The 10,957-nt window shown below is 43.8% G+C and overlaps 1 protein-coding gene across 2 annotated transcripts in view; it reads left to right on the forward strand.

The window, feature by feature from the left end:
• The window catches only part of St6gal1 (ST6 beta-galactoside alpha-2,6-sialyltransferase 1), a 139,844-nt gene that overhangs the window by 107,939 nt on the left and 20,948 nt on the right, over positions 1-10,957 (forward strand). For both annotated transcript variants that reach the window (XM_021185103.2, XM_029470389.1), the window contains exon 5: positions 3,114-3,211. In XM_021185103.2, the coding sequence (XP_021040762.1) occupies positions 3,114-3,211 (98 nt within the window). The remainder of the gene's footprint in view (positions 1-3,113; positions 3,212-10,957) is intronic.

The raw sequence follows: 10,957 nt of genomic DNA on the forward strand, positions 1-10,957 counted from the left end.
CTCTCTCTCTCTCTCTCTCTCTCTCTCTCTCTCTCTCTCTCATACACACACATACACACACACAGAGCTTGTCCCAGATCCACCTCTGGCTCCTTGGAACTTCTTGTGTTCTTTATATTTTAACAACTCCCCAATCCAGTGTGCGCTGTTCATAGGTGTGGGGCTATCCACTGCAGCTTGGTCTACCCACTAGGGGCTACACCCCTAAAGAAAACTAGGAGCCATACACTCTTTATAGCTCTTGAGCTATGTGCCCCTCCCTCTACAAGCTGGTGCTGACTGGCTTTGTCCTGTGCAGCACCTGCTCTCCCTGGTGCCCCTTGCCCTCCCCAGGAGCTATCTGTGGAGGCCCAAGAGAATTGCACAACTGATTGTAGGCTGAGTAGGGGGTTGAAGGTAGCCCTGTTCTCTTGTGTCTCGAATGATAGTGACCTCTGGGTGAACTTGCCTGTGTCAGTTCCTTCTTCCCTGGAGGGAGAGAAAACAACACCTGAGGCAAAAGCAAGGAATGAAGGATGCAGGAAGAAGATGTGGGGCCATTGGGTGGAGGAGCTGAGGGAGTTAAGCCAGAGGTATCGCCTGGAGTCAGGGTGACTGGTGACAGACCACATAAAGATTTTAGATTTTGGCCTTTGTTTTTGTTTTGTTTTGTTTTGTTCTTTAATCAATCCAGACGTCATGCTCAGGTCTCCACAGTTCTGTGCTGATCCATGCCGACCTGACTAAGTGCCTCTTTTTCTTCTCTTCATTTCCCCTTCTGTTGAACTGTGGTCCTAACCCCCTTTGGGTTGAGCAGACTTTTCACAGAAGTCCCCTAAGATCATCATAGAACATAGATATTTACATTACCATTCATAACAGTAGTAAAATCTCAGTTAAGAAATAGCAATGAAAATAGTTCTATGGTTTGGGGCCACCACAACACGAGGAACTGTATTAAAAGGTCGCAGTTTTAGGAAGGCTGAGACACTGTTGCCCTGGCCAGTTCCCCACCTAATTTGCACCGAGTACTTTCTATGCTTTCTGTTAGGAGGGACTCCCCTACCTGGCGGTGTCTGACTATCTATTGGGTCTTGGCTCTGTACTGCCATACTATAAAAAGGAGAGTTCTTGAGTGTCTCTCCCGATACTAATCATAGTCTCCCATTATGCAAGAATTCCTATGTATACCTTTTTTATCCATGCAGTAAAACAGTGTCTTCATGGGGAGGGACCTTGTCTTTTCTGCCCCACATCATTGTCTCTGGTGCCTAGAACTGTGCCTGGCATAACATAGTCTTCAATCGGTATTTTTCTGCATGAAAAAATGATCATTATTTTTGTAATGAGCAACATCAAGGACTTATCCAAACCTTTCTGTAATGGGGAGTCTCCATTTTCTCCAAGCTCCTCTCCCCACTTCCCACCCACCTCTGGTACCTGGGAGTTGACATTTGGATTATGTGAGTGGGTAGGAAGAGTGCCCTGCAGCCCTGGGTGCTTGTCTGATTTCCTCAAACTCATCCGTGTACCCAGCACTCTCATGGCTCCTGGAACCCGTGGCTGGGAACGTTGCCTACATGCGGTTTCTGACAGGCCCATTGTTTTACCTGTGGTTTTCCCACCCTTTGAAGCCTGTGCCTAGTTCTGAGAAACCTATTGCAGTTCCGAGTTGTGTAAGGGTGGACCTGCTACCCTCTCTGCAGAGTGCAGCATGGAAGCTGATAGGATTTGGATATGCTCATGTTGAATTGTTTCCAAGCCATTCCAAAGGCAGACTGTCCAGGAATTCTGTACTGTAGTTTCTGTGAATAAGGTATCTGGATTCCTACCACTTAGAATAATATTTACAGAACTGAAATAAAGAGGAAGGCGTTCATGGCTTAATTCTGCAGGCACCCCCACCCCCCTTTTCGGGTCATTTTGTATGGAGTCAAATGCCTTCTATTCTTCCTAACTGATCTGTGTGACTATTGAACAGCCCTAAACAAATCTTCATGGATGATAGATGGTCTCTAATCTGATACAGATTTTGTTGGTGAACTCTTTTTGTTTGAGCAAGTGGGGTTGGGGTGAGCTTTCACAGAATCTCTGAAGTTTGAGGTTGAGATGGTACCATCATGTCTTACCTCCACCAGATTGGTCAGTGTGAGGGTTCAAAAACTTGTGCAGATCTTGTTAATTATGCCCGAGTTGTCTTAGTTAGGGTTTCCATTCCTGTGAGCAGACACAGGCCAAAGACGACATTTACTTCAGGCTCCCTTATAGGTTCAGAGGTTCAGTCCGTTATCATCAATGGGGGAACACGGCAGTATCCAGGCAAGCATGGTGTAGGAGGAGCTGAGAGCTCTACATCTTGTTCTGAGGCAAACAGGAGAAGATTGGCTTCCAGGGAGCTAGGATCAGGGTCTTAAATCCCATGCCTACAGTGATGCAAATACTCCAACAAGGCCACGTTTCCTAGTAGTGCCACTCCCTGGGCCAAGCATCTACAAACCATTGTAGCAGCTAATTAAGTATATCACTTCTAACAAAGTACTTACTCAAAAGAAACAATGAAAAAAAAAAAAAACCCACAGTTTGGGAATTTAAGTGGCACTATAACCTGTTCCATTTCTGCTGTGCCAGATTTAGGAGCTCCTACAAGCCTCTGATTCCTAAATGGAACAGATACTTCAAGGCTGTCTTCAGTGACATAGTGAATCCCTTCTATGTGCTAAGCATTGTACATGTTTCAGAGTGCAGTGATGACATTGGACATATGATACAGAATCGACATAATCTGGCAGGGCTAGAAATATGTTCTATTGGTGACACCTAGTGAATGTGTGGTTTGTTCCATTGATAACTGAGAAAGGACTGCTATAAGTAGCCTGTTGGCCCTGTTCATTTTTCTGTTGTGTCAGTGCCCACTGGTGCCCCTGGATGGGCTTCACAACTAATGGACATCTTGTCTCTTGTAGTGGCCAACAGACCCGTGATCACCTTCGTGAGCTTCACTGGGTACCACACTCACGTGATACTAGCCCCTGTGCACCGTGTATTTTTATCTTCTCTCTGCCTTCCTTTTTCCTGTCTCTCTTCCTGCACATTGCCAGCACTCACCCCCATTTTCCATTTCCTGTGGCTTACAGATAATCATGATGCGGTCCTGAGGTTTAATGGGGCACCTACAGACAACTTCCAACAGGATGTGGGCACAAAAACTACCATCCGCCTAATGAACTCTCAGGTAAGGATTCTTTTCTGCAGAGAGCACATCAGAGGAAAACAACTCCAGTGTGGGCCCTGAGCGTGTCCACATCAAAGCTGCCAGGTTGATTACTTTTCTTGACTTCGAGAGTCCCAGAGATGTCCCTGAAGAAGGGCCAGTGATTTCATGGCCAACCATGTGATGTGTCCCTAAGGTCCTCTCCACGTGAAGAGTATACACAACAGAGCTGCCTAGGGTTGAGGGAAACAGGGCTCTGCTTTCTCTTGTAACCATGCAGTTGTGCCTATAATTTTTAGACAAGAGACCAGCAGATCACAGGACATCCAGGGGAGAAAGAGAGGTGTTGTAATAAGTAGGCAAAGATGGTACAGAGCTCGAGGTGGGCCCTAAAACACTGCCCAAGTGTAGGGCACAACATCAGTGCCACAGGAGTCTATGATGTATTAGAATCTACGCATTACTTGATGAATTTTCTAATCCTTCTCTAAGGTAGTAGTAGACATGTTGCTTTCTCAACACTAATAGGAATGTTAGACTTGTTCTTGCCAAAAGGTTCTGTTAGTTAATTTAGTGGGAAAAAAAACAAACTGGATTAATGTACATAGCCCCAACTGCGTGGTAGCCAGGCACAGTGGTGTACATGATAGTCCCAGCCACTGCGAGACTGAGACAGGATTAAGACTCCATATCAAGATAAACAGACAGACAGACAGACAGACAGACACACACACACACACACACAGAGAGAGAGAGAGAGAGAGGATAGACAGATGATAGACAGATAAGTTCTGTACAAAGACTGCCAATGTAGTAACCCCACTATTAGCAGTGATGTTTGCTCTTCCCTCAGCAGACACAGGGGCCTTAGATGTTCCTCTGTGGATGTATAACTCTCTACTATTTCAGTCTGCCTCTTACGGCTATAGGGCCTGGAATCGATCAGAGTAGCCCACCAGAACTGTGCTAGTGTCAAGGCGTCTTCCTTTCCAGCAGCAGGGCTCCGTGTCTTTACTCCTTTCTCTTTCCTTTCGGAGTTGCTGGAGCTTCCAGCTGCTGGAACTCTGCCCTTCTTCCTGTACAATGTTCTTTGTGTCTGAGGCCCACGGTTGTAAGAGGTGGGGTCAAGGAACACAACTGCTGTGCGTGTGAACTTATTTCTTGTCCCGTCCCCGCCCACTCTTTTTTTTTTTTTTGAGGTGGGGAACAGCATCTTACATTATTGTCCAGGCTAGCCTTGAACTCTGCTCTCCTCTTCCCCTCTCTCAAGTACTGAGAGTCATCTGCAGGAGTCACCATGCCCAGTTTTAAAACTCTGTGTTATTATTTTAATTTAAAAACAGAAGTTATTTTCTATCCTGGCAGTATCTCCAGTGTCCTCCTCCTTCCAGGGTCTCTGCTATTTGGCCTCAGGGATTTGTCATTATTTTGTAGAGACAGGATCTCTCTCACTGGGGCTTGCGGATTAAGCCAGTTTGACTTGCAGACCCCAGGGATCTGCCTGTCTCTGCCTCCCCAGTACTGAGGTTATAAGAGCATGCCATCTGCCCAGTCTTTCACAATGCTGCTAGGGATGGGAGTTATGTTCTTGTGCTTTCTTCAGCAAGCATTTTACCAACTGAATCATCTCCCTAGCCCTGCATTTTGGGGGCTTCAATATCACTTTCTTTAGCAATCAAAAAGATGTGTGTGAAGAAATGGTTTGGCTAACAAACTTCTCTGATGCAAGTGGCCTTGAGTTTGATGTCAAAGAGGGGCTGGATTCAGAAGGATACTGATGGAGGCCTACCTGAGGGAGGAACCAGCAGGACAGAGATACTCAGGATGTGAGAGTCTCCTTATCAGGCTGGGCTGAAGGTGGAAGGAGGCAGGATTCATGTTGCCTGGTGGATGGGGAGGAGGTTAGCCTTTGAGTGCTCAGATTAACACGTCTAGAAAATGTGAAATTTAGTTATGATCTTTTATCCCATCCTCTTAAAAATCTCTTCATATTTCCACTGGTTTTCTTCTCATGCCCCAGACACAGGAAATCTGAGCTAGAGAGGACAAAGCCCTATAATTCCAGCTGGGGTTTATGTCAAATTTAGGTATCTGTAAAGAGATGTCAGGTAGGCATTTACGAGAGAGAGAGAGAGAGAGACAGAGACAGAGACAAAGACAGAGACAGAGAGTCACAGACAGACAGAGAGACAGAGAGAAAGAGACAAAGACAAGACAGAGACAGACAGAGAGGGACAGAGAGACAGAGACAGACAGACAGAGAAAGACAGACAGACAGAGGCAGAGTTTCATCAAAGTGTATGTCTTGTAGTTGAGGTAGGAGAAGAGGAAGTCTGCTAAAAGGAATTTCAAACACATAAAATTTTTGTCCCTAGGGAATGTATATGCCTGTAAGTGAACCAAGGGAAGAAGGTAATTTTAACAATGAAAGTATCTTAAGAATACATTAACAAGATGGTATAATTATAGTTCAGTAGCCTACAACAGTGGCTTTCCACAGTGTTGGGATTTATTGGATGCCAGTAAATTCATACTGTAATGGTTCCAATGGCAGTAGCTTACCAGGTAATTCCTACTTTCTTTGGCAGCCCTAGCCCGAGCAAACGTGGGTTCTTTTATCCTTATCTTAATTATTAACATTGACTTTCAAGTCACACATTTCATATCACACAAAAAATATATCTGCCTGTCTATCTATCTATCTACTATCTATCCATTTATTTATCCATCATATAATTTATCTATCTATTTATATATCATCTATCTATCTGTCTGTCTATCTGTCTATCTATCTATCTATCTATCTATCTATCTATGTGTGTATGTGAAGAGGTTGAAGAGTGACTGAAAGAACTAAATGGCTATTGCAGGGGTGTTCATAGGTTTATGAAGGCCTACGAGGGGGAAATTGATAGAAATGCAAGGGGCAAGATATCAGTGTTAGGCTTCAGGGTCAGAACTGAGCTATAGAGTCTAGTGGAGCTGTGTAGACAAAAGGGCAGGAGCAGGTCAAGATGAATGAACAGGCAGGTGGGCAGGTCTGGGTGGGAGAAGAGAATGTAGGTAGATGGTAATTCTGGTAGACTGTATCAAAAGCAGGACTAAACCTAGCTGAACCCTGGAGAACAGTGGCGAGATCTGCCAGTTGGTCCTTTGACATACATACTAGGTGGTCAGCTGACAGGTTGCTGGGGGTCACTGCCACTGTAGTTTTATGTGTTTGCCTTGCTATATGATCTCGTGTATCCAGTAAGTTTTCTGGTCTGGGTTACCTGATATGCCTTTAAGATGCCTATGATATACCCTTCCTTCTCAATTCACTCTGATAAATTGACAGGGTGGCACCCTTCCTACTCCCAGGAATAAATCGTTCATCAGTCTGTGCTATGTGAGTGGTGCCGGACATGTCCACACTGGTACCGAGTCATCCTCCCTCCTCAAGATGGCGTCAAAAACTCCTTGAGAATGGATTCTCACGGGATGGCACAGTCTGATAGACCACTGTTTTACACAATGCAGGGTAACTTGGAGCAGGGCACAGGCGTTTCTATTCTTTTCATGTAGATGAGATGGACCTGAGTAAATTTAAAAACCAACACAGGTGGAAAGGAAGCCTCTGGGGAGGTGCCCAGGAGGAAGTCCCCCAAGCCTGTCTCCCTCCTAGACCACCACTGTGACCAGTAGAGATGACACTATTTTGGGACTTGTAGGTCTTAGGTGACTTAGAGCTTCAGGTTTAAATGGGAAACTGTGGTTAATTTGGGTCAATCTGTGCTGTTAGTGTCTAGAAGCCCCCACTTCCCATTCTTAACTCCAGGACAGGGCAGCTGTGTACACAGTCCTAGATTAGTCTAGATAGAGATCAGGTCTTGCTAATTGCTGTTTGTTATCACAGGGATAAAAGCTCCAAGTAGATGGCCAAGGTCATCACTACACTTCCTCCTCATTGTTAAAAGCAGCTTCCTCTCTGGCAAAGGTGACTGGAGAGATTTTAAAGCCCAAATCTCCCCCTCTTTACCCTTTCAGGAGACAGATATTGAAAACTAGTTCATTTAAAACGGCATAACGGGACATTTGACTTCATTTTATTATTACTGCAAATACATGAGACATTCAGTTTACAAGGAGAAAATGCTGGGGCTGGAGAGAAGACTCACTGGTTAGCAGTGTGCACTGGTCCAGTAGAGGACCCGAGTTGAGTCCCCAGCATCTATGCCAAGTGGCTCACAAGGGTCATCTTAGGAGACGCTGAGCTCTGAGGGCTCCAGTGCTCATGCACACACACCTCTAGATGCAATTTAAAATGATAATAAATCTTAAGAACAAGAAAATATTTACTTTGGCTCCCAGTTACATCAGAGCCTGTGCTAAGACAGCACGCCATTGCTCACTTTGTGTACGGGACTGGAGAAAGAGGAAGTCCAAGTGCCCTCTTCCAAGACACGTTCCTAACAAACCAAGGCATCTCACTGGGCTATCCCACCCTTCGATGTTAGTCATAGGCAGGGAGGAGATTCTGGCACTGGAACACTCATCAGAAGCATCTTGTTAACTGAGCCAGCTGAAGAGAAAGGGAACTGGACTGGTTCGCATCAGCTTCCAGCAAGCCCAGGCCTTGAAGTCATTTGGAGCAGTTTGTCCACAGCTGATTTCTAGGTGGTATCTGTCAGCAAAGTGGAAATCTGCTAAATCAGATATAGACTAGGGATAGAAGTTAAAGTCAAGAAACTTAAAGGAAAAAATATTACATTTGTAGCTTTCAGGACCCTGGTCCTGGTGGTTAGGGGAGGAGTCCCAAAGTGGGGGAGAGTTGGGGAGGGAGTGATATAGGCACAGATAACTAGGCTGTACTTATCTAGAGTCTGTTTGATCTGTAAGAGGTAGATCCAAGATGGCAACAGACAAGACACATGTTGCTTATAGCCCAAGATGGCATCATACCATATGGTTACTCTAAGGTTACCTATGTATAGATTTTTAACTGTCAACCTCTCATGTTACAAATTTTAAGTTAACTTTTTTTTTGTTACAGATTTTACAGATTTTTAACCATACCCAGTAAACATACAAATTTTGAGGTACAGAAAGTTTACATAATGAATAGTCTTACAGATCTTGAGCTAAGGTTTACATCTTAGCAAAAGTTTTAGGCAGTTAAATGAAACCAATGATCTAATTCCTGTTGTTGTTTTGCTTTGCTCTCCCATCCCTGTCACAAAGTCAAGTGGCCTGTCTGACAGAGGACAATTGGAGGTTACCCAAGCATGCTTGGGTCTACAGGAGGGAGAGTCATAGCCCACTCCAGAGTCAGCTTTTCAATAAAGTAGAGCAACATTAAACAACTTTAATATTATCCGTACCCAAAGGATATTTGAATCCCTGCCAAACTGAATCCAGTGACAGGAAAGCTTAAAGATAAGAAATGCAGAGCCCTGGCCATCAAAGCCATTGAGGCAAGTGGCATTGGTGGTGATTGGTGTTGCCAGAGACAGCAAAAACAAAGCCAGCAGCACACACAGAACACAGACTGGCCACACACTCAGAGGATGTCAGAAGCAAAACAGAACATGGACTAGCAACCATCATTTATACATACATCTGAGCCAGATGCATCACATTTCCCCCCTATATCCCAGATGTGCACACCAGAAAACACAGAGTACACACACACACACACACACACACCATACAGACAAAACTTTATGACCTTTAACTGGGCTCAACCAATTTCCATTTTGACTCCCAGTATATGAACAACAAGAACCAGGTGGGTGGATAACATTTTGCATTTTTGCCTTGGATAGGAGGCCATTAGGTCCTGTTGAACCCTTCCTCGTCCTATATTGGGATCCGAACAGATTAGATGTCACAGCAAATTACTATGACTCACCAGAGGAGGCCTCTGGTAGATGGTTACCACTTTTCTCAGGATGGCAGTTGGAATCTTGGAGCATCTCCGTGCACACCTTCTGAGGGGGCCCTTCAGCCCTGGAGTCCTGGAATGTAGGTCTGACTTTAGAATTTGGGTCTGATCTTCCTGGGGGCCTCCAGAAAATGCTAACCCCATTAGGTGAGGATAACAATACGTCCACAATTTTTGAGTCACAGTTAAAGCAACCTTTATTAAATCCTGGCCAGAATAATGGGTCTCAATCAGGTTCATACCCAGGATTCCCATTGTATGGCCACAAATTACATTATTCATCAGGAGCTTATAAAGGTTTAAATCTACAAGGCTACCCACTTCCCACCTGTGTCCAATCAGTGGCAAGCATACATCCTGAATGTGGTCAAGCATAGTCTGTGCTGTTGGGACAACCGAATTGTTTACAGAAGCAATTGTTCACTTAAATGAACAAGAGAGCCTCCAGCAATCCAGGTAGTTATCTGCCCTTGGGCAAGTGGGGCTTTTATAGATCTCTTAAGCATAGTAATTTAAACTTAAAGCATAATGTTAGCCTTCATAGTATGTCACCCGATGTATAATCTATGCTGAAAAATACCCATTTGTTGTTGAGAAGAATGTGTGTTCTTTTGGTTGGAGAGCCTCTCCACATACTAGCTCTAGTTGGCTTGTGTGATTCTCTCCATTTCCTTCTCTTCTGTTTATCCTGCCCTTTGTTCCTTTGAGAGTGAAGTGTTATAATCGAGGGTTTTTTTTTTTTCCAACTCATGGAAATCATATTGCACACTTTATAGTCAGCAGATGAAAGAAGTCACAAAGGTGTTATAGGGTTTGAGAGGCCCAGATAAGTCAAATGGAGCCTTAATTGTTGGTGAAATGTTCCCAAACAGATGAGTGGGAAGCACCTTGACCTCCAGTTGGTTCAGGTTTTCAGGGCAAAAAAAAAAAAAAAAAAAAAAAAAACCCACAATTGCGACATAGTTGGAAAGGCAGTTCTGGACGTGTGCAGCAAGCACGCCTTATTTACTGAAATAGACAGATAGCAGTTAAATGGTCAGGCAGTTAACCTTTAAAGCCCAGGAACACGTTGCACAGGAATTTATGGCTAGTCCAGAAACCTATTTTACCAAGATTGTTTGAGCACTTAAAGTATGCTTAGAAACCCTTCCATGAGATGGCATAACTATACTTCAGTAGCCCACAACGCATGAAGTCAGAGGATACTTAGAAATTATTTAAGACACAATGCAGTATATAAAAAATATGAAATTCATTTAAAGTACTGCTAAAGAGAAATTTTTTACTTCTGAATTTATATATCAAATGGTCAGAAAGATAAAGATCTCAAATTAACATAACTTTATGATACATGAAGAAATATAAGCTAAATATGAAGCTTTCAGAAGGAAGAAAATAGATGAGAGGGGAGAGAGACAGAGAGAGAGAGAGGAGGGGAGGGGAGGAGGAGGAAGAGGGAGTGTAATAGTAATAAAGGAAAACAATAAGCCCAAAGTTGGTTCTTTGCAAAGTTCAACAGTATTGATTAATCTTGGCTCAAGGGACCAAGGCCAAAAGAGGGACAACCCCCATGACTAAAACCAGAGATTATAAAGGAGACATTACTATAATTCTGCAGACATTTTAAAAAAGATTATAAAAGACTATTCCATAAATAAACAATCACACCAGTAGTACAACCTAGATGAAATGAATAAATTTCTGGACACAAAGCATTCAAAATCAAGCCATAATAAAGCATAAAGCCTACCCAAGATATAAGATACAATTTGCTAAACGCATGAAACTCAAGAAGAATGAAGACCAAAGTGTGGACACTGTGCACCTTCTTAGAATTGGGAACA

Source organism: Mus caroli, chromosome 16 (genome assembly GCF_900094665.2).
Source record: "Mus caroli chromosome 16, CAROLI_EIJ_v1.1, whole genome shotgun sequence".
Lineage (NCBI taxonomy): Eukaryota > Metazoa > Chordata > Mammalia > Rodentia > Muridae > Mus > Mus caroli.